The sequence below is a fragment of the Notolabrus celidotus genome, chromosome 24, assembly GCF_009762535.1.
Source record: "Notolabrus celidotus isolate fNotCel1 chromosome 24, fNotCel1.pri, whole genome shotgun sequence".
Taxonomy (NCBI): Eukaryota; Metazoa; Chordata; class Actinopteri; order Labriformes; family Labridae; genus Notolabrus; species Notolabrus celidotus.
The window spans coordinates 6,031,278-6,055,649 of record NC_048295.1 but is presented as its reverse complement, the minus strand read 5'-3'; the positions used below and the strand labels follow the sequence as shown (position 1 = coordinate 6,055,649).

The 24,372-nt window shown below is 47.4% G+C and overlaps 1 protein-coding gene across 1 annotated transcript; it reads right to left on the bottom strand.

Annotated features, from left to right (window-relative positions):
* Window positions 1-1,176: 1,176 nt before the first annotated feature.
* Window positions 1,177-24,355, bottom strand: LOC117808168 (double-stranded RNA-specific editase 1-like). Its single transcript, XM_034677723.1, has 12 exons — window positions 24,234-24,355; window positions 23,334-23,467; window positions 16,721-16,776; window positions 8,178-8,252; window positions 5,576-6,510; window positions 4,632-4,746; window positions 4,232-4,400; window positions 3,982-4,136; window positions 3,732-3,900; window positions 3,164-3,345; window positions 2,896-3,074; window positions 1,177-2,719 (listed from the first exon to the last, which is right to left on the bottom strand). Exons 4-12 carry the CDS (start codon window positions 8,179-8,181, stop codon window positions 2,543-2,545), a joined length of 2,085 nt encoding a protein of 694 aa, XP_034533614.1. The 5' UTR covers window positions 8,182-8,252; window positions 16,721-16,776; window positions 23,334-23,467; window positions 24,234-24,355; the 3' UTR covers window positions 1,177-2,542.
* Window positions 24,356-24,372: the final 17 nt, after the last annotated feature.

Genomic DNA, 24,372 nt, shown 5'->3' with positions numbered 1-24,372 from the left:
AGTTGGAGGTCGTTCATTAAAGCTGTAACATTGACTGTTTACTGCAGGATGAATACGAGTCTGTTTCTATCGACTGATTCCCAAGGAGAAATATGAGAGCATGTGCATCCCTCCTTCCTGATAGGACTCTCTTATTTAAACTTTAAAATTTTCTGTTGTAACCACTACAGCTACCTGAGGATGACCAGAGTCTCAGCTTCACTGTATCTAACAAGTTGCACTAAGGTCAGCTGATACTTAGATTCAAAGGATGCTGAAATAACTCCATCAAGACTCTGATTTATAAAGAGTCTGAATCTAGGATTTATCAGGTCTGAAGAACACCTTGCTCGGGTTTGAGTTTTCAACAGGACATGAATCATCTTGAATGTTTTGGTTGTGTCTCCATGAGCTCCCCTCTGAGTCCTCTGCAGGGTATAGTAAAGTTGAGTGTTTGTATAAGTGCTGTTGTAAAGTTGTGTGGTTTCTTAAAGACACAGTAAGCTGTGGTCCAATGTGTCTTCCCCCATCTGCTGCATACTGTACCTGCATTAAGTCCTCACTCAGGACCATTAAGCCGCTAATGGGGTTTGATTTCTGGGGGAGCAGCTGAGACTAATGAGGAGACATCCTAATGGACGGACGACCTGAGCCACCGAGCCGCAGAGAGAGAGAGGAGGACGGGACGGGCTCCGATCCAGATCTGTGCCGTCCCTAAAACACAACGTCCCTCGCACACCCTTTCCCTCACAGTTTCCCTCACCCTTTCCCTCACAGCAGCAGGGGAGGGGGTCGTCCCCTAGTGATGCAGAGAGGACAGGTAATCCACGGTGAGATTAGCCGTCTCTGGTGTTGCACAGGTGCAGGAGGCTGATAGGACTCAGAGGAAGACGCAGACGGAGGAGGGGACAGATTTAGATGTTTACAGATAAACATGAGCTACCTGAATGTTTACGTCCACAACAAAAGAGGAGCAGTTTCCCTTCTTTGATAACATCACGCTGGGTTTAACAATGAAGCCGCGTTAAAGAGGACGTCTGGACTCACACATTAAACATATGTTCTCACTCCCACTCTCGCACCTGGACTCTGCAGGACTTCATATATCTGGACCTCTTCGAGCTGAATGTGTTCTGGTCTTGATTCTGATCCGGTCTATCAGAGTCATACAGGGAGTGAATGAAAGCAGCACAAAGACTCTTCTCACAGCGACTTTTATTAAAGCTGCACTCAGTGACGTGACAGTTTCTACAGGTTTATATGTTCATGCTTTACAGGAGGAGGTCATGCAGCAGGCCTCACGGGTCCTGCTTTAACTCAGGGTGCAAATCAATAACTAATGCATGACCCCGACTCTTCTCCATCCACACGCTCACTTTGAAACAAAAACAAGTCTGGTACAGGAACAGGTCTGCACATGCTCAGAAACATCCTCAGGAACACAAACAGAAGAGTCCATGAGAAGACAATAAAGTAAGTAAACCCTGTGTGTGAGGACATCCTGGTGACCTTCACAGTGAGGACATGACCTGATCGCTGACGAGGTTTACGGAGGAAGAGAAATAAACAGACAGGATCAAAGTCTGACGGACGCTGACATCATCTTTGGTGACCCGGAGGAGACGTGAAGAGAGCTCTCTGTCGTTTCTGTCCACACTGCTGCTCCTGCGTGTCGTCCAGATGGAGGAAGAGACCTCAGACTGCGAGGCTGAAGCACCGACCTGGACCGACCCGCCATCAGCAGATCTACATGGCCGCCAGCTTTCTCTAACGTCAGGTGGTAGACTGTACTAATACATGGATGACATGACAGCTCCCTAAAAGTGAAGCATGAACACTTAGAGCTCCTGCTGCAGACTGTCTGCAGTGTAGCTCATAAGCCCCGCCTCCTCAATGTTAACAGATGGGACTTTGGGTTTCTGTCATTATAGTTAGTCCTTATCATGCTGACTTATGTCAGTGTTCATGTTTCTTACTATTTTACTCTGAATTAGTTATTTGATGATATAAAAAGAGGGGGTATGACATCATGATTGACAGCTCTGTGGACCAATGAGGCTCCTGCAGCGCTGTGTGCACGCCCCTAATTGATGTGTGCTCGTGCACTCCCTGTTAGAAAGAGGGGCGGGGCTACAGAGCGTCTGAGTGTGTGACAGTACTGCAGCAGAAACGACAGACTCTCATACATCCTCACATAGATAATCTGAAATAATCTGAATACAGATAATATGAACAGATAATCTAAAATAGATAATCCGAGCACAGATAATCTGAACAGATCATCTGAATGGATAATCTGAACACAGATAATCTGAACACAGATAATCTGAACAGATAATCTGAGCACAGAGACGGGTTGTTAATCCAACATGCTGAGTGAGTTTTTCTTCAGAGTCTCTGTAAATGTCTCCGCTGTAAAAAGTTGCATAACTGAGTCCCGTCTTTGAGTGCTGGCTGAGAGGAAGAGGAGCACGAGGTTCGAGAACTGAAGGAGGGTTTAACCTGCAGAGTCTGGTCCTCCAGCTTACCTGGTCCAGAGGAAAACCACCTGCAGGAGTGTCCCTCAGATGTAGAGAGCGAACTGGTCCTGCTCGATGGGTTTCTTCACCCAGGCTCCGAGTCCGGCTTTGTGGAAGGCTCTGAACAGGGAATGCTTGGAGCTATGGTACTCCACCGCCACCTGCTTGGCCTCGTGGTAGCTGCTGGGCATCGGCGTCTGGATCCGTAGGGTGGAGGAGAGCTGAGGAAGACCAAAGAGAGACAGGATTGAGAACTGAAACCTCTGTGGACCCAGGAGGGGATCAGACTAGCTCTGTGGACATCTCTTCAGTTGAGTTAAATCATGAAACACTGAAACTGATCAGGATCTGATTCAGGTCCTGACCGCAGAGAGAGAGAGACTCCTCTGTGTGTTACCTTGCAGCGCAGACGCATCCAGCGGCTGTACAGAACGTGTTTGCAGAGTCTGGACGGTCGACCCAGGTCGTCTTTCCCTGTGGTGGCGTTGATCACCTCCAGACCCTCATCCCCCACAGTCCAGTTCACGCTGATGTTTGGAGCTTTCCCCGGCTGACGAGCTTCTGCGTTACTGATTCCTGCAGAACACCAGACACCAGACACCAGATATGAAGAAGACTGGACCTTTAAGACCTCAGTGTTTAAACATCATGCGTGTGCTCCTCACCGCTCAGCAGAGGTTTGTTGAGGCTGTAGAACTGCGGCAAGTCCTGGATCTCAGTGATCCTCTGGTACATGGCTCTGGAGAGGTGGTCCGCGTGGTACAGGCTGCCCAGGATGATGCTGGAGAAGTAGAGCGGCTCGGTGAAGTAGCACATCAGAGAGCCCTGGAACCCCACCACATTCCACCTGAGCAGAGGCACAGAACCACAGAGTCCACAAAGATTCAGATCTGCAGAAATCCACACACAGCTCAAAGCCCAGCTCTGATTGGAGCTCAGAGGAGTCCTGAGCTGTTAGCGGGCTCCTGCAGAGTCATCAGGCGAACTAATCAGAGCTCCGCAGGTGCCATGACACCTGACTGAGAGACGCAGAGATAATTCAGCCTCTTCAAACATCTCGTAATCATCAGGCGCCCTGCTGCTCGCCTCACACCCTCCAGACCTGGAGAGGCTCTGCAGAGCGGCGTGAAGAGGGAGCGAGGAGTATAGAGAGCAGTGCTTTATTTACACACATGCACACACACACACACAGAGTAACTCAAACCTCAGAGTAAAAACAAACTAAAAACTGACCTGGCAATCTTGTCGCTGCAGGACATGGTGAGCAGCCTCTCCCCCTGCAGAACACCGTCCCACGTCTGGATGGTGTTGCTGGACCGGACCGGGATGGTCCCTTCACCGGACTCGATCTTGGTTCGCAGCTGACCGCGGGCCTTCCTGTTCGGGTGTCGATCGCCCTGATCTGAGAGGAGTAGAGGGAGGACAGGAAGCGTCAGTCTCACTTCTCCACGTCAGGACACATGTGTGTTCCTCCGTGTCTCACCCTCCATGTCAGCTTCGTGAGGGGAGAAGATGCGGGCGTCTCCGCAGGGCGAGGTGCTGATGTACAGGTGGAACTGCACGTGCTCCTTCAGCTGGAAGCCTTGTCTGTTGTTGCAGCGGGTGAAGATGGACTTCTGTTGCTCCTCCTCGTTGTTACTGCAGACAGAAAACAGGATGTCTGATCGGCTCTCTGACAGGTGCATTAACAACTTCATCACTGAAGGTACCAAAGTGATCTGGTCTGCCCTCACCTGAGGAAGTGCTCCAGCTGTGTGTACAGGAACCGGATGAGCGAGCGGCGAGCCACGATCTCAGCGTGACAGTCGTTCAGGGCCAAACCTCTGTCGCTAATATATTCACCGTTTATACACTTAGTCCCCGTGGAGACGCAGATCACCTCCATCTGCTTCACGGCTGCACCTGAACACCACAGGATGTAGGAGAGAGTGAGAGAGGGGGACAACTAGAGCTCTGATGAACTTCTTAGAATAATCTGAGTCACGCCTCAGCATGAAAACCTGCAGCTGAACCAAGTTTCAGTAAAACCCCTCTCATCACTTGAGTCCGCCTTAATTCTCCTCCTGCACTTTCCCAGCGTTCCCTCCTCTTTAGATTCCTCCCACAGCACCCTCACCCGGGTTAAAAGTTTACCTGTTGTCATGACGACTCCAGCCAGAACTTTCCGCCGGGCGTTAGGGGTCGTGAAGTTCTCCGTCAGCTCGCTGAACTTGTCCACGACCAGACGGGAGACGGTGTCTGCCAGGACCTGAGGAGGAGATCATTTTAAATATTCTTTTTAATATCATTAAGATTTTGATGACAATTATTGTTATTATTATTTTTAAAACACTAAACCAATTAGTTATAATTTATAATGGAGTGAGGGGCTCTTCCTTCCTTTCTTCTTCTGTGGTATCTTCAGTAAAGTCCTCTCCTTCTTTAATAATCCTGATTGAAAGCCTGTCTGTGTTTCAGGTTGTGTTTCAGGTGTTTATCAGGTAGCTGTTTGTTTACCGTGTTAATGTCTGACTGCTCTTCTTATAAAGTAAAGAGTCTGTGGAATAAAGAGGAACAAAGACAGTCTGCTGTGAAGTGAGTGAGAGCTGCTCTTATCTGAGATGTGAATATTTCAGTGAAAGCAGCTGTGGTGTGAATGACAGCAGCTTAAAAACAGTGTGATCTCTGCTTCAGTGGCTGCTGTGTGAGCGGCTCCAGAGGCTGCTGTAATGAGCAGTTTGAACAGGGCTCGGGGGGAGATGCTAATTAAGATAGCGGCTTTGTTATCAGTGCTGGGATTACAGGCAGGGATTAGTTTACGTGTAAATAGATTCTCAGGGTGTCCACCTCTCCTGAAGCTCCCTCCGTCTTCAGTCAGACTCTGTCAGGTGGGTCAGGAGGGTTGTTGCTGGTACATGAGGGATAGACTGAGGTCTTACATCTCAAACCAGCAGGTTCATGGGGCTCTATGGGGACTGACTCACTGTAGGAGACATTCTAGTGGACTCTGGGGGAACTGCAGGTTTGGGATGTTTGCATTGCTTCATTATCAGCTCACTCCTTTGTTGTATGCACTCCTTCCCCTCCTCCGTTCTTACCTGTGGCAGGTGGAGCTGCAGTCCCTCTCGGGGTATGGGCTGTCTCGACGGAGCCTGATCCAGCTGCATGTTGAACAGAGCGAACACGGCGGCATGGGCAGCCCGGGCCTTGGCCAGCTTCTTGTTCCGTCCGGATCCCTGGAAGTTCTGCGAGTCCACCCTCACCGACATGACGAAGTTCTTGGCGTGGCCGTCCCCGCTCTCCGAGACAAAGTCATACTTCAGGCCCGGCCACATCTCGTTCAGGAGCATGACAGGATTCTTGCCGCTGGTCGGGGGCATAGAGGGGGAGGGGGTTGGAGGTAAGGGGGCCTGGACCAGGTTAGGAATGGTTGAGGGGAGCAGCGGGTACTCCATACCCAGTGAGCAGAAGGAACCATTGCTGCCGGGTGAGAGGTAAAACGGGTCGTCCACAGGTGCTGATGTCTCGAAGGCGTTAAAGAGCATGTCCGGGAAGTCAGCCTGGTCTGAGGTGAAGTCAGTGTGGACCGATAGAGTCCGGCCCATCGCCATGTGGGCCTCAGAGGCGTTGGGGAACTGGACAAACGACCGCAGAGCCTTCTCGGCCGCATTCAGCTTGGCCTTCTTCTTGGTGGGACCGGATCCTTCGAAGAGTTGTCCATTCACCTCCACGGTCATGACGAAGACGGGCGCGTGGACCGGCCCGGTCTGAGACAGCAGCTTGTACTGCAGCCCGGGCTTGATCTCGTTCAGCTGCATCAGGCCATTCTTTGGGAGGATGGGCCCGGACACTTTTTTACGCTTCTTGGGCTTGTACTTGGAGTGCGTGTGTCCATTGTTGCCATCCTCTAAGGGACGCTTCTTCCCACGACCGGGGCTCCTGTTGGGGACGTGAGCCGCCTCGGGGTCAACCTCCTCTTTGCAGAAGAGGTTGTCCAGGTTGCGGTTTTCCTTAACATCGGTGCTGCACGAACCTGCGGTGCCCAGAAAGAGTAACTTACAACGCCTTCGATGCAGGATCTTGTAAATGTAAAGTTTAGAGATTCTTTTATCTCTCTTTGCAAACGAGCAGGTGATGTGTGTTCATAATCAATACTCTACATCAGGTCAGGCGTTTGAACACCTTCAATCACTCTCTGCAGCAGGGTTTGAAACCTGCTTGAGGGAACACAGATCACCGGCTCTGTGTGCAAAGACAACGGACTGAATGTAAATTTCCATTTATAAACATCCTCCAGCAAAAGCTCGCTAGGTTACTCCTTTGGGTGCTCAGGACAGAACTCATCCTGCAGGCTGAGAGAGGGAGAGACACACACACACACACACACACACACACACACACACACACACACACACACACACACACACACACACACACACACACACACACACACACACACACACACACACACACACACACACACACACACACACACACACACACTCACTCACACACACAGAGTCCAGGTTCCAGCACAGACTCTGGACTCAGTTTGGATGAACATGTTGAAGGTTAGCGTCATTCACTCTCACACAGACTGTACATGAGTCACTCTAACCACAGAGTACAGTGCTGAGCTTAGAGAGTGGAAACAAGCACTCTAAAAGGAGGACGGACTCAAACATGAAGAACACAAAGGCTGATAAACCCGAGCAGCAAGAGAGAGGGTGATTAAAGGTCTGCAGGGAGGAGGAACACGCTGCTATTGTTACTCAGCAAGCAGAAACATTCACAGGAAGCAGAGACCGGAGTCTTCTTCTTCTTCTTCAGATTATAGGACACGTTAAAACTGCAAGGTTGAATATCTGCAGGTTTCTGCGGGTCAGTCCTATTCTCTAAACAAAAAGGACCCCTCAACAACCTTCAACACTCCTCAAACTGTGGGATTAATCCATGTCTCCTAATCCAAAACAGGGAGGCCGTGAGCAGAGAGCGAGCTGCTGCAGCTCAGGAGACATTCTGTGAGAGAGGACACAATGCTAGTTTAGAAGTACGACAGAGGACGAGTCCTGCAGACCATTGCATGAGCTCTAAAGTGACTTCAGGTCTCCACACCTCTAGGGAGTGCTCTAAACTCAGTGGCTGGTTATTTAATGTGGATCTGATTTTAAAGAGGAGACTCAGTTTTTTTTTCTGTGGTCAGATGGACTCGTGGCAGTCTGGGGGGAATAGTTTGAACCACTCTATCTCATAAGATCCAGGCCCGAACATTAAAACATGTAGCTACAAGTTTAAGATCACAACAGAGAACTCTATGTTCTCTGTTGTGATCCTCTCTCTGTCTCTGCTTCATCCATGTCTGCCTCAAATAGTCTGATGAGGGTTACCTGAGGTCAGGGGCCTCAGGGCTGAAACGGATCAGGTTCTGAATCAGGAGGCGGCTCGTGGAGCTTTAGGGAGCTTTATGTTGAGAGAAAAAGGGGGCGAGCCGTCAGAATGGAGTGAAATAGCAGAGATACACTCTGACCCGGGGTTTAACCCTTATATTAGCTCACAGACGATCACACGGGCACTTTTAGAAGAGAGGAAAACAACCAAGCAGAGAACGGTTCAGCTCAGGAGTCAGAAGAGTGTGTGTGTGTGACTCGCTGCACGCTGAAGGTTTCTGAAACCATCAACCTGAGATTAAAACAGACTCACTCATGGCGTCCGCTTCGTCCCCCTCCCTGGAGGGCAGACACTGCTGGTGTCGAGAAACACGAGCTCCAACTCGACCTGAAGGAGACACAAAGGAGACGAGGAGACAAGTTAGGGACACAGAGAAGGATTTAGGAAACGTGAGGGTCAGAGTGTGCAGAGGAAATGTTCCATTTCTGAAATACAAACCTATAAAAGAATGAACACAAGCTTTAAATTTGAAGCTTCTTGATGAAATTACATCACAACAAAGAAAACCCTCCTCCTCCTCCTCCTCCTCCTCCTCCTCCTCCTCCTCCTCCTCCTCCTCCTGTCATACAGGTAATCGTCTCCTCCTGCATAACAGACCCCTCATTATGTCCTGGCTGTAATCAGGCCGTTGTCACTCAGCTCTCTCGACACAAACAAACAAACTGAAATGAAGAAATGAAGAGTGTCGGAGGGAGAGACGTGCTGAGGTCTCACTCCCCCAGTCAGCTGACTCTGTGAGACCAAACACTGAGGATAAATAAGAGCTTAACCTCATCAGGAACAAAACAAACATAAAGAATAAACATGTTAAACATTAGTTTACAGAGTTAAGGTGGACAGCGAGGCTTTATAAACGAGGCTAGAAAACAGAGAGTCCAGTTTCAGCACCATGGACAGCAACACTTGGAAGGTGGGGCTAGTAAACTGAAAGTCCAGTTTCAGCAATTTGGACAGCGACGCTTTAAAGATGGGGCTAGAAAACAGAGAGTCCAGTTTCAGCACTACAGACAGCGACACTATGAAGATGAAGCTAGAAAACAAGAGTCCGGTTTCAGAACCGCGGACAGCGACGTTTTGAAACCCCAATAAATACATAGTGTGAACTAATTTCCCTAAAACTCTGAACGCTGCGACAGAAGAGGAGCTTTATGTGGAGGTTTAAGTCATCCATTCATTCAGAAACAGACTGTGGGAGCTAACTCTGTCCTCTTTGGTTTGTAGAAACTTTCCCAAAGCCTTGTTTTGAATCTGTCTGTTTTATTTCTGTCTGCATTGTGTGGTCCGTGTTTAGCAGCTGTTTGTTCTCCCTGTTAGCAGAGCTCAATTAGACCCACAGAAAGTCTAATCAGCTTTCCTCTGGAGGAGCAGGAGTGAACCAGGATCCGGAAGGACTGACTGGAGCGGCTCGTACTCGGTGTATAATCGCGGCTCTGTGAGCAGATACGGCCCCCCCGCCCTGCTGCCACTCAGCCGTGTGTCTGCAAACATTACACAGACAAAGTTATCAGACCTCTCCGTGTGAGCCGGCTGGAGGAGAGCAGGGCTTAGGTTTTTATTTCCTTCAGATAAAAGAGGAGAAAATTAACTCACAGGAAGTCAAATGTCAACAAACAGAGTTATCAGGACGGGTTGAGACGGAAACACAAACTTCTGGAGGGTTTGGAGAAAAACGCTGGCTCTCTGTGTAACTTAGTTAGTTAGTGTGCTCCATGTGAAGCTCAATCTGCAGTAAATAGATTTATTCTTCCCATCCTCTCTCTCTCTCTCTGTCTGACAGACTCCAGACGACACGGACGGTCGGACACGGCTTCTCTAACGTACGCTCTCTGCTCCTCTTCATCCTCAGATATCTCTCTTGCCTCAGAGCGAGGACAGAGCTTTGTTACTGCTGAACATTAAATAATATATATGTATGAGTCTGTGGAGCAGAGCGTATCAACAGACAGGTTAATATCATGTCTTCATTCCCTCACTCTCTCTCTCTTATTCTCCTCTATGCCTCTTTCCAACCCCAACTAGAGTCTTATCCCGTCTTGGTGTTGGGTCTTAGTTAATAATTTAACATAGAGTACAGTCTAGACCTGCTCTGTTTGTAAAAGCGTCTTCAGATAACGTTTATTGTAATTGGCCACCATACAAATAAAGATTTATTGATGAGGTAGACCAGCAGCTCCCATGATCCATAAACTGAGTCAGCCTGAGTCTCTAAAAGACTTTCACTGATATTCACGGAAACGATCGGACGCCTGGGAACAGAATCGATATGTAACCGATGGCTCAGAGAATCACTCCTCGTTAATAAGCTGAAGCATGAACGATCAATAAAGAACATCAATTAATACTCTATCACTGCACGAGGAACGAGACCTGAGGGGCGCCAGGAAACCCCCGTCAACAAGAACACACAGTCTGGACATCAGAGGTGTCTGAGCAGATGGGGAGGAATGGATTCCTGCAGCTCCAGGTCTCAATCAAGATCCGGAGGAAAGCAGCTGCAAACATCTGTCACAGGACTCTCTCTACATCTGTCTCTGAGGCCTTAATGTAGACGGATCGATGCTGAAGAGAAGCAGACAGCCAGCTCAGAAAAAAGCTCTCTGACAGAAACACAGCCCGCGGCGCTCTCCTCACACTAACTCCTTTCTGTCCCGTGAAATGACACCCTGAGAGCGGCTGAGATTGTTCCTGATGGAGCGAGGTGTGACACATCGACGAGGCCGAGGAGAGCTGGCGAGACTGAGAGGAGGAAACCGAGAGGAGAATCTAATTACGAACCTTAATTTAACATATAATAATAATAATAATAATAACACGAAGAGTTACAGTACAAGGAGCTGGGAGAGATTCAGAGCTGACATCTCTCTGTGATCATAAAATGAAGACGTCTCTGTAACGAGATATCAGTCTGACCTTTTCAGCTCTGAAGGCACAAACAACCTGTCTGCTGCTTTCTCTGTTAAACTCACTTTACACACGGTACCAGGCGAGATGGAGACGTGACATTTCAGACTCCAGAACATCAGATCACAATCTGTACGACGGAGCAGGAGAGAACCCAGAATGTTTCATAAAACCCTCTTAGACATGTGTTTCATGGTACCCTTTGAGACCCTTTAATATCGGTTTAAGGTATCCTTTAGAGGGTTGTTAAAGCCGTAAGATCTATTTCAAAGAACCCCTCAGTAGCTGTGTTCAGGTATCCTTTAATATCTGATTTAAAGCATCCTATGAAGTTAAACTTTGTGTTTTGATTCTGTAGCAGTAGAGTTGAGGTTTCATCAGATGCTGTTTTAAGGTACCCTGAAGTATCCATAATAAAAGATAACAACCCTCTTTTATTTGTTATCATCTGCCCCTCTGTCATAAGTTTAGACCCAGCTTCTGTTTTGAGGTTCCCTTAGGAGAATATTTTAAAGTATACTTAAGTGTCTGCTTAAAGTGAACCCACTGTCTGTCAGGGCTGTTTTAAGGTACCCTTGAATATCTGTTAAAGCTTGTTTAGATACCAGAAACTGTCTTTAGTTACCTTGAGGTTGTGTTATCTAAATATTTCCCTGTTGTTCCTTTCCGAAGGTTTTGGTCTTTGTTCAGAGTCTGTTTTAAGGTTTGATTCTGTTTTTGTCTGGGTTTTCGCCTTGTGTCTGTTTCCAGGTTCCAGTATTATTGTCCTCCTGTCTGTTTGTTGTAGAGACAAACTTTAGTAAACACGTCTGTGAGTGCTGAAGTGCAGAAAATAAAGCCGTCTCTGGTCTGAAGGACACTCCAGGCCTCAGACGTCTCTGGAACATTCTCACAGCGTCTCTGTGAAATCTTTATGACGGCTTTAATTTGCCGTGTGGCCGCGCTGTAGCTGCAGGGGCAGAGCAGCGCTGTATCAATTCAACACGCTAATGTGACTCACTTAACCAACAGGGCGTCCACGCTGCCCCCCCTCCCTCCCCCCTCTCACAGAGACATTGTGCTGCCCACAGCAGACGATTGAAGCCGCTGTCCTCTCCGCCGGGGGCACAGAGAGCAGCCGCTCCTCCTGAAGGTAAAGCAATTAAGAGGATTTCTGTCTCCACGCTGCAGAGGGCTCACACAGAGGGAAGAGCTCTCACGCTGACCACAGGAAGCTCTAATGGAGGAGAGACAGAGGTCATGAGAGGCAGGACGGCTCTGATATGATCACTTACAGGGGCTACATTAGAATATGACGCTAACCCTCTGCTCAGAGAGAAACCGTCTCTGCAGGAACTCACTCGTGCTTGATAACCAGTGAGAAAAACAAGCTTTAAAACCTGCAGTTCCTCCAGAATCCACTAGAGTATGTCTCCTGAAGTGAGTCAGTGAGCCCCATGTTAAAATGTTACAACAGAAATAAACATGTTTACAGCCTGGTACAAAAACAGTCTGGGTCTCTATAGCTCATTTCTCTATTCATGACAAATGAACACTGAATTAAAGGCAGCAAGGGTTAGTGGCGTGGCCTGTGGAGTCCCCATGGTAACATCATAAACCTGAACACATAAGAGTAATGAACATCATTCAGACGTGAGATCAGCAGGAACACGTGTTGATTAATGTGCTCACTGAGAGCAGCCTCTGTATCTGAAATCACAGCTCCACCCCATCCCCCCCTCCTCCTCCCCTTCCTCCACCTCCACCTGCCCGTCAGTCCATCAGCTCCTGCTCTCTGTAATCCCGAGGCCGTGGGGTGTGAAATTCAACATCAGCCCTGAGCGCGCTCTCTGAGGGAGATAGCGGAGGACTCGGCCCTGACGAGGCCGAGGTGAGCGGAGATAACCATCTGTTGTGCTCAGCGAGACCGCTGATGCAGAGAGAATCAGGTGGAGGAGGGTCAGCGAGGGCAAGGGGGGGGGGGGGTTTCTTATGACAACCTCAGTCTGAGTCCTGATGAAGAGGAAGAACTGAACCTGGACCTTAGGTCAGCTGGATGATGGAGGGAAGAAGTCTGAACAGTGAATATTATAATCATCTTTAACTGGAGGTATGATTTCCTCACTGACAGAGGGAGCTCTACAGGTCCCAAGATGCATTGCAGCCTTGGTTATGTTTTTCAGTCAAAGAGGCCACACCCCCTAACCCTCCTTCCCTTTAACCCCTAATCTGCTGTAAACAGGTGAGTTGTATATAAATTCAGCCGAATCATGAATAGAGAAATGCGCTAGAGACCCAAACTGTTTTTGTACCAGGCTGTAAACATGTTTATTTCTGGTGTAACATTTTAACATGGGGCTCTATGGGGACTGACTCACTGCAGGACACACACTCTAGTGGACACTGGAGGAACTGCAGGTTCTACGCTTTAAAAAACAGACAACTTCAGAGAGGAGGTTTTACTTTCATTAATCAGACAGCAGTGATGCTCCGTCTGTACAGAGATGTTCTCTAATGAGGAAACATCCCCGCTCTGCTGGTCCCTCCTGGTCCCAGACCCCCCCACTCCCTCCCTTCAGCAGGTAGTCAGCTGCAATTTTCAGGCCCAGGAGGTGCGGGCTACCTGTGCTAGCGTTAAATGAAAATGAGAGAGTGTGCCAGGGGAATGGAGAAGGAGGAGGAGGAGGATGAGGAGAGGAGAGCTGGAATCCCTCCAAGCACACCCTTCTCACACAGAGCTGCAGCTTTCAGAAAGAATCTTAATCAACAAAGATCTGTGATCAAGTTGACCTTTTATCAAATATCAAAGTTCAATGCTGTCTTTCCTGTGTCTTCTTCCCATTTTACCGTGAGTGTTTGAGATCCTGTTGATGTGACACCTGCCGGGCGAGCTTCAGGTGTGCAAATATGTTCCTCTTTATGAGAGACAGTCGAGATGATCAGCTGTCAGGATTTCATCTGAGGACTCAGAGTTTAAGATTTAATCTGACCTGCTGCAATTAAAATCAACGTTAGTCAAACAGGAGCCTCCTCCTCCTCACCTGTATGTGTGTGTGTATGTGTGTTTGGCGTGTGTGTGTGTGTGTGTGTGTGTGTGTGTGTGTGTGTTTATGTGTGTGTATGTGTGTGCGTGTGTGTGTGTGTGTGTATGTATGTGTGTGAAGCTTTCAGAAGGGTTATCAGCAGAGAGTCAGGGAGCAGGAAGAGGAGGGGTCTGTATCAGCTCCTCCACATCACAGAGCAGACAGACACAGATCTTTGAAGCACACACACACACACACACACACACACACACACACACACACACACACACACACACACACACACACACACACACACACACACACACACACACACACACACACACACACACACACACACACACGTCCCCGAGCGGCGGTGGCGGCGTGGCGTCCACGCCTCACAGAGCACATCGGCTTATAGCTCGTCTGAAATTCACTTTTGCTCCCAGTAGATTAAACTCACACTTCAGTTCATCTCACAACACGCCGCTTAGCAGGGACACGGGAGTGATGGGCCCCTCACCCGCCTCCCCCGCCGCCCCGCATGCAAATCACCCAGAATCCTCCTGTTAGAAACATCAGTGTGTTTACAGGCTCAAAAGAGAGAGGAGCAGGTAGAGTCGCTCGGAGAGGATAACGAGAGGGACTAATGCAGCTCTGAGAGCTCTCCATCTCAGCACACGTTAGTACACTGAGCTAATGAAGCCGAGCAGGGGTCAGAGACTCAGGGGTCAACACGTGCTCAGACACGTCACAAAACATGACTTCTGGAACACTGACCAAGAAGACGAAGAAGTCCTGAAACATCTGGATCAGTCAGAAACCTTCATCCACGCAATGAGCTGCAGAAACTTCAGGGTGACACAAACACACCTGAGAGTGAGGTGATGAGAGGAGGGGAGCATCATCACATCATCATCATCATCATCATCATCATCATCATCATCATCATCAGCTGCACACAGGAAGTCATTTTCCTGTCTTCATGCTCTCTGCAAACAAAGTCTTCAACAAGTCTTGACTCGACCCCCGGGGTCAGACTAATACCTGGAAATCAGTCCTGTCTCAGACAAATGCAACAGAAAGTCCATCTGCCCTCACACACATCACCTGTCTGTCCTCACACACATCACTCCTCTGCCCTCACACACATCACCTGTCTGCCCTCACACACATCACCTGTCTGTCCTCACACACATCACCTGTCTGTCCTCACACACATCACCTGTCTGCCCTCACACACACATCACTTCTCTGCCATCACACACACTCACACCTGTCTGCCTATCTGTCAGGTGTCAGGTGGAGCGCTCAGAGCGGAGTACCTTTCCTCTCGGAGCGTTTCTTCCTCCTCCTCTTGAAGCGGCGGCGCAGCAGGCAGCAGTACGCGGCCGCCGAGCGAGAGACGTCCAGCATCAGAGCCATGAGGAGTTGGAGGAGGAGGATGAAGAGGATTGCTCCCTTCAGCTCGCCTGCAGGCTCTGATGTGACACTGAACGCTGACACTGAGAGCAGCGGTATAACTTTGTGGAGAGGAGGAGGAGGAGGAGGAGGAGGAGGAGGAGGAGGAGGAGGAGGAGCAGCTGCTGAGGCAGAGAGCGGCTCGCTGTGGTAAACAGCTGTCACAGAAAACAGGCTGAATGTCTCCTCCTCCTTTTTCTGTCATTTTCTACTCTTTCTGATGAATCAAACAAACTCTCTCAAACACAGAATCAAACTCTTCAGAGGCAAGCTCTACGAAGATCTGCAGCACAAAGAGAGATCTCAGAGGAGTCTGGAAGATGTTCCTCTGTCCTTTAAACTCAAAGCTTGTCACTTATTTTAGGTTTTACCTAAATCAGATTATTTTAATCTTATTAATCTAAATAAGATAGAATAAAACATTTTAAATCTCATCTCTGTTTCAGATAAATCACTTTATTTCATAGGAGGAACAATCTATTTAAATTCTTATATATCTAAATCATTAACAGACATTTTTATTAGCTCTGGTCTTATTTAAACTATTTTTTTCTATGTTTGCTTTTTATTGTCCTTTCAGTTTGTGATTTAGAAATATTTTTTGTGTCAGTTTATTTTTATTTTCTTTAGAGATTCTTTAAAACAATTACAAATAATTAAAAAAACCTCTAGGTTAGATCCTCTGATATTGAAGCTGTCAAATGTTAATGCTAAACAAATAATTTAAAGAAACCAGTGTTTATGTCTTTATTATTCTATAAATTAAATTTAAATATATATGAATTTTATATTTCTATATTTACTCCCTGTTACAGAAAAGCTGTCCTGAACCTGAACACCACACTACAGTCCTCTTAAAGATTCTAAATGTAGAAGAGACTGAGCTCTCTCTGGGAACACATTTACAAATATTCATAAGCTGTTACATTTTTTAAATAAACTCAAAGATGTTAAATCATCTCCTCTGTTTAACGTCTTCATAAATCAGGCTGTGATAAAAACACACTCACAAACATCTTTAACATCACGTTCCACAGACAGCAGCGCCACCTGGTGGCCGGCAAAGACACAACACTCTGGTATCTGAGGAGCTGGATTAAAGAGATGAGCAGGATTACTTCAGTAATCCAGATTTAAAGTAAGGATCCTCTGAGAGCTGACGATGTTAAAGACGGACTCAGGTGTGCAGATCAACGACTGGGGGGACTTCCAAAATAAAACCTGGACCCTTATTTTGTAGGAGGCTGCAGACAGACAGCAGATCAGACGTCAGACGACACACCTGCATACCGCTGAAGCTCCCCCCATCACACCTGAAGCTCTCAATAAGCTACGTCATCACTAAAGCTGGGTTTGAGATTCTGAGAGCACAGATGCATCATGGGAAAGTCTGGTTCAGACTCTGTGCAGAGAGAGTAAAGGTAGACTGACCTGTTTGATGACGTCGTCTGAGTGTTTCAGGGATTCACGGTCACGCTGCGAGGGATCTGAAGGAAAGAAGAACAGAAACGTTAGTATCAATGATTGATTTTCACATATCAACAAACAGAAGACACCTAAGAGGTCAAAGGTCACATTTGAGGCATCATCATAGGACTCAATCCTCACGCCCTGCAGGAAACTAACACAGATGTATGATTGAAAGTGTGATCAGAGCTCATCAGCATCAGCAGAGAGAGAGAGGTGTGGTTACAGTGTGCAGCCTGCAGGGGGAGCTGTTGTTCTACTCTACATCTCTGCACTACAGAGCTCCTCATCTTCACCTTCATCACAGCTGAGGGAGGTCGCTATCAGGAGGACACAGAGGCTCATGTAAACACAGACACACGCAGAGTGATGCAGGTTAGAGTGATGCAGCAAGAGGGAGTGATGCAGGTCAGAGTGATGCATGCAGGTCAGAGTGTTGCAGGTAAGAGTGATGGACAGACAGGTGTTCTGCAGACCTTAGGACTAACATTCATAATCCAGTCTCATAAACACTTAAAGAGAATCAGAAGAGACATGCTGAGATCAGGAGAGCTCTCTGGATTAAAAATAGATCAGCTGACAGCTTTTCATCAGAGAGCTGAGAGGAGGAAACTGAGGGGAGAGCACCATGAAGATCACTCAGGGAGAGGAGGACGGGAATTCACCTTCAGTTAGAAGCTCAAAGAAGCTTCATCAACCCAAACTACGAGCGCACAGGACAGGAAAATCAGAATTAGACAAACAGAGAGTGAAATAAAGAAATGAATGAAACGTCAGAACTGAAAATAGGCGTGTTGGCCCTTTAAGAAAAGTTGCAGCACTCAGTGTCCTCATGCAGAGGTGAAGGAGTCAGAGAGGTGACGCTAACACTCTGAAACAGGAACACACACACCCCTGCAAGGTCTGAGTGACCCTAGGTTTACACCTCTTCAGGATGTGAGTGTGCGTGTGTGTGTGTGTTCCTTGCTGCAGGTACGCTCCTCTGGCAGCCTGCAGCTCTCACCTCATCCGCCTCCTCTGAAGGTGATTTCAGAGAACAGATGAGATGCAGCTCCTCCCCCCCACCTGTCTCTGCAGCCCCTCCCCCCCCTCTGCAGCAGCTCCTGCTAACATGACGGGAGAGCTGCATCGTCCTTTACGACCATCATTTCCCGTGCATGTATCGAAACACATCATCAGTCAGAGGAAGAGGTTTGGATCGAAGTCTCATTTGTTTGTTTTCAGGGTTGTTCATCACGTTGACCCTGAGGAGGTAAAACGCTGACTCTCCTTTTCTCACTCCCCCATCCCTTCACCCTCCTCAGAAAAATATGCAAATGCCTGAAAGTAGGCTGAGACATCCCCCCGCGTGCTCCTCATCTGTCTGAGTGCTGGGATTTGGAGAGAGGGATTGTACATCCTCCTTCCTACGCTCCGTATTGACTCACAAGGCGCATGAATCTCTCTTTGAAGACACGCTGGATGTCTGTCCACACTTAAGACCTTTCCTTATACACTTCATCTCCTCCTCTCCTTCCTCAGTTAATTATCTGATCAGCGGAGCAACCGTTTCAATAATAAATGACTGATCAAGCTGCCCTGTCCTGAAGTCATCACAGCTCATGTGAGGTGGACAGCTCCTGGTGCTGAAATCTCCTCCTCTGCTAGATCAGAGACTCAACTAGACGTCTGCTGGGGGGACGAGGATCACACTGCAGCAGGCCGAGAGATCCAAACCTGTGTGGGTCATTTACACCTCTCGTATCTGACAGCAGGTGCTTCTTCTTCTCAGTGCTGAAATGACAGATATCCCTTCAAAATAAAAGCCTGATTATCATCCTCCTCTCAGCAGACACTCGACTGAACAAGTCCCCGGAGCGTCGTTGAATTACGGTGGCACAGAGGCCGTTCGATTGGCTGTCTCCTCCTGTGCGCTGACACGTCTATCACACACACATACACACTCACACACACACTAAGTGGACACCATTTACCCTCCCACTCTCACTGCTCTGCTGTATTGACATGGAGGTGAAACTCGAGTATGGAGGCCCCCGGGGGACACTCTGCTGCGGGAAAGGGTCACATACCTGCAACCTTCAGCATCACACACACCACACCACACACACTGATTCAGACTCGAGCAGTAAATCATAAACACAGATTTCAGCAGTTTGAATCTTCCTCTGTGTCGAACCTCTCAGCATCACGAGGCGTTCAGGGTCGGCTTGGATGTATCTGCGCCCTGCAGGTTCTTCAAGGCTCCACGCAACAGACTCTCCCTGACTCGACCCTGATGCTCCGTCTGTGTCTCTGCAGCCTGGAGGTGGATGTCAGCGTGTGGAGGCAGACACACGGAGGTGAAGTCAGGACACCGAGTCTGCAGAGTCGAGCGTCACTCTCACCGTGATCGCTCCTGACAAGGCGACTAAACAAGGGCACAGTGGCGAGGCCTGAACCTGGGAGAGGGATCCACACAGGGAGACACAGGTTTCTGAACAAACAGGACTCTTATCTGAAGCTTTGAAGACAAAGACAGAACCAGCAGAGTCCAGAGTCTGAGCATCAGACCGTGAGAACAAATCTGATTCTACTCTAAAATCAAATCATGTGTTAAGAGCGAATAATCAGGAATAATCACATCCAAGCCTCTGTTTCCTCAGAGTCACAGGGGAGGAGGATGGCATGAGGTACCCTGGGTGCTGCTGCAGGGAGACAAACAAGGTGACTTCACGATGGAGAGGACGGGCCCAGAAAACACACGCTGAGGCATCACCAGGACTCTCCACTGCTGCATCATTCACTCATTTATGAAAACTTGATCTACTTTAACACATACAAATATACAAACCTATCTAAAGACTCTAACAGAGACAGCTATCAGAACTTCTTTGGTTAAAATGAAGTGTGTTAGAATAAAAAGGAGAACAGGATTTTTGTGTGATCGTTGAAGCTCGACTCCAGCTGCAGTAGAAGAGTCAGGAGAAATATGATCATTATAAATCATCAAATTTAATTTAAGTGTTGTTTCTTTAAACTAAATTCATTTTTAGGGACATACAGAGGGCACTTTTTTTTTATATTTTATACCTTTAAGAGGCATCTCAAAGGTCACTTTTTCTACATTTTATACATTTAAGGGACATCCAGGACACTTTTTTGCATTTTATAAATTTGAGGGGCCTTTAGAGGGCACTTTTTTGCCTGACATGACTGCACCAGGGAGGGCGACCACCCCCCCCCATCTGAGTACACCACTGTCAGATCAAGTTAACGCTCATCAGTTTTCATCCTGAGAGGATTTTATGATTGAACCTGAGAGTTTAACTCTGAGTGAAACTGACGACTATTAAGATTTCATGCAGAATTTATAAATGTGTTCATAATTCTTTCATTTCGAGAGAGAGAGAGAGAGAGAGAGAGAGAGAGAGAGAGAGAGAGAGAGAGAGAGAGAGAGAGAGAGAGAGAGAGAGAGAGAGCACGAGTCTGACGGAGAAATGACGAAGACGAGGAGGAAGAGGAGCTGATGGATTTCCTCGTCAGATGCTCTCGATAAGCCAAAAGGAGAGAGAGAAGCTTCTCCTTCCTCAGCGGTATTAATCCTGCAGATTATTGTTAATCTATACAACATTTAAAGATGAAGCCACATGTAGATTAAACAATGAGATTATTCCAGGATGTAAACAATGACATTATGATGTTTTTAAAGCATCTTTCAAACTGACTTAATCCTTCTCAGATAAATGACTCAGATATGAGATTATAGAGCAGGATTATAATCTGTTTCAACACCATCTGTGTTTCTGTTCACGCTGCTCCTTCACACACGTTAAAAATAAATCTATCACATGTTTTAATTTACTCTACATCTTTTCTGCTTCTACGTCAGGAGAGCTGCGGCTGTCACACATCTCAACATCCTGGACCCTCAGACTCTCCTGGCTCCCCAGAGTCTGAGACGTATTTTCAAACCTCACGTCAGCAGAGAGGAGCTTTAAATACCTGCTCGCCTCAGCAGGTTCTCACAGATCCTTCTCTCCTCTGAAGGTGAGATCTCAGTTTTTAAAACCATCTGCTGATCCTCGCTGAGATCAGGGACCTGGATCTGGTGGAACGTGAGACTCCTGCAGGATCAGAGCGGTCTGCCTGTTGTCTTCCGTCTCTGAGATAAGGACACACCGCAGGACATGGCTGTCGTTAAGATAAAGAAGGGGAGCTTGTTCTGCACACTCTGCTCTGAGTCAGAGGTGTTAAAGGACAAGTCCTCCTGATTTTACAGACTCTGACTGACCTCTGACCTCTGACCTCTGAATGATTTAAAGGTTCTAACACTTTGTGCATGCAGGAGACGTCTTCATCCTGCAGCAGGCTGTAAACACAAGCCTTAAACTGAGTCAGAGAGTGGTGTCACACCTGATCACCTGAGGGTTCATCATTCATCGTATAAAGGAGGATTCAGACGTCTGAAGAACCCTCGATGATCCCACAGAGAGGATCCAGAGGGAGGAGCACCTGAGGCCCTGATATCAAAGCAAGGAGCAGGTTTAGATCCCTCTCTGTCTGCTCCACTCACTGAAACATGACTTGCTTTAACTCTGTGTGTGTCCTGCTCTGAGTTTGAAGCTCACTAACCCAGCAGAGTAAATCCAGATCTCTAAATATTCCTCGGATTGAGTCACACTTGCTGATTTTAAATACTCATGCATGAACATGACTCTGCCCCTCCGCCTTTAACTTCTATTTCTGTGCATGTAGGCAAGTGGAAGACAAGAGCACAAAGAGCCCGCAGCGAGTTGAGGCGAGCCGTGCAGAGGCCAGAAGTAATCGCAGCACAAATTAATTTACAGAGTCGGCGTTCATCTGCAGCCGAGGGCCTTCTGTTCCTCTCACACACGCCAGTCTGTGCTCATCACACATCAGGGTTTTAATGAACTCTGGGAGGAGATACAGGCCTCGGTGAAGAAGACTCAACGCTGGGAAGAACAAATGTAAGTGCTCATTTATGATGAACGACAACAACAGAGTTTATGCTTTTATGCAACACACTTTGAACTCTGATACCTCTAAATCCAAGTCTTCAAGACCAGTTTTTGAAGGACCTGGTCTCTTCTGGAGTAGGTGCATTGTCACTCATTGTGAGATAAAGACGACAAAGCTGCAGATGTTTGATTTGGAGCATCATCGCTGAATCTGATGCAAAATTCTCCTTCCCACCAAACTGAATCTGATGCTTTTGTGTCTCTGTCTGGTCTCTGATGTGACCTGGTCTCAGTAAAGACAGCACGACACATGGCCCTCTCTGCAGCGGCATGGTGTATCTCGGTATGACGAGGTCTGCGGCGAGCTGGATCTGCTTCAGCATCATTAGTATCAAAGTCGTCCTAACTTTGCCTCATGGCGTCGTATTGATTTTTACACTCTGTCCATTAAGCCGAGGCCCACACTGACTGTCACCCCGAGCACAAACACAGAGTGCGGCCGATGGGGACAAACAGACGGGGACTAAACCTCTCTCACTTTAGCTCTGATGGAACATGTTCAGGAGGAAAGAGAGATAAACTGAGCATGTGCATATTTGATTTTTGGGGTCTTTATTTGAAAGAATTAAGCTGTAAGTGATAAATGTGACTTGATTGTGAAGTGTTTATTTACATCAGCACAAAGCAAAGGTGTCTTCTGTGCTGAAATATGTCATCAATGCATGCTTGGACATCTAAATAAGCTCAGTAAGAGCAGGCCAAAGCTTTATTTCTTACATTTCTTTTGTTGTCTGGGAATTCATTTGTGATTTTGTCACTAAAGTTCAGAAATCAAAGACTTTGCAGCAGTTTGAGGACCTTTAGAAGATCTCTACAGAGGAAAACAAAGTCCAGATTTCATCCTAAATTATTCAGAATTTAAATTCTCTTGTGCATGGGCTTCATAAATAAAACTCCTCAGTGTGAAGATTTTACTCCAATATTTGTCTGACAGTGACACAATCAGCTGATTCTCCAATTAAATTACAAACACAGCAATACTACACAATTTATACAGGACTCATGTTATATACTAATACGAAATTATTCATATTTTTAACACACTGTCGAGCTTGCAGCGCTTTCCCGCACCAACCCAAAGTTGGACCAAACGCCATTTAACGCAGAGCTCATTTAACCAAAACACACTTACAGGCAATAATAAACCCTGACATGTTGGAAGTGAAGAGGCTCTCTGATGCAGTTGGACTGAGCCTTTAACTCGGCGTACAAACAGAACCTACAGCTGCAGCAGCTCCAGTAAAACAACAGAAACTCTGCTGTCTTCAGACGCACACATGACGCGTCTGAGCGGCCAGGAGCAGCGCCTTCACTCCGTTCATCAAGTTCTGATTAAGCGCACAGAACAGCTCCTTTCAACCCCATAAACACTCCTGATTAAACACTTAATTGAGAGCTGACATATGACTGAGAGGTGTTTCAAGAGCTCTGTGTTAAAGACATAAAGCCATGAAATCTTAAACAGACGGATTTCTAAATGGAGTTTGGAGCTCAGGGAAGACAGCCGCTGTAAATGTGTGAACACATGCAATGAGAGAGACCCTTTAAGGGGGACTTACGGGGGGCTGCTGAGGGAACCTGCTTCCAGTCAGAGGGTTCGAAGAGTCCGTTTAACCGTCCCCGGTGCCGGTGATGCTTCAGCGGCGTCAGAACTCCGGGAAACACGCTAATGGCTGTACGGGTCTGTGCGGGTCTGTGCCGGGGTGAGAGAGGGAGGAGGGACAGAAAAACACGGCATCACTGGGAGATATGAGCCAGGAGAGGTCTTCCCTCACTGCTCTGAAATCTCTGCGCTCTGATTGGACAGGAGGGCAGAGGTGGGCGCAGAGAAATGAGGGCACACATTGGCGCATTACGCACCAACACAGAGGCACTGATTGGAGCTTTAATGATAGATAAACAGCTTCTGTACATCATGTGTAACATACATATTTGAATAGTATCTGAAGGTATAAAAATAAACCTTAGACTCTTAAAAACACACGAGGGAGGTGTCTTTAATGAATAAAATATCAGATTTAACATCCCAGTCCTACATCAGATTTCCCTCCTTTACTGGTGTCTTTCCATGAGAGCTCAAACACCTCATTCCAGTTGAGGAAACTGACCTTCTGGCCTTCCTTATTCAGACTCAATGATTTAAAATCATCATGTTCATGAAATATTTCAAACTTGAGTTGTATGACATGTTTCTGTGACTCATGCTCTGAAATCAGACGGTGAGCCCTGCAGCAACGACTCGTCTGTTTAGTCACACACACACTCACGCTGAGATTTCAAACACTCACTGCTATTTAAATTCCTCTCTTTATTATTCACAGCACAGGTGTTGAACGTGTGTGAGTGTGTGTGTGTATTATGAGTCAGAGAAAATCAGCTGCTGTGAAAAGACTCCAGAGTCATAAAGAACCAACACACACATCTCTCCATTCATGCTGTGCAAATCAAGGCAAACTCACTGCTGTTCATGTGGTGAAGATATGCAGCCGGCAGCCAGCTCCATTGTCCTTTTTAAAGGGCTCACATAGGTGAGCTGGCTTTCCTTAATGAGCTCTGGAGCTCCTCCCACTCAGGCAGCAGGTAAGCAGGCCAGGCAGA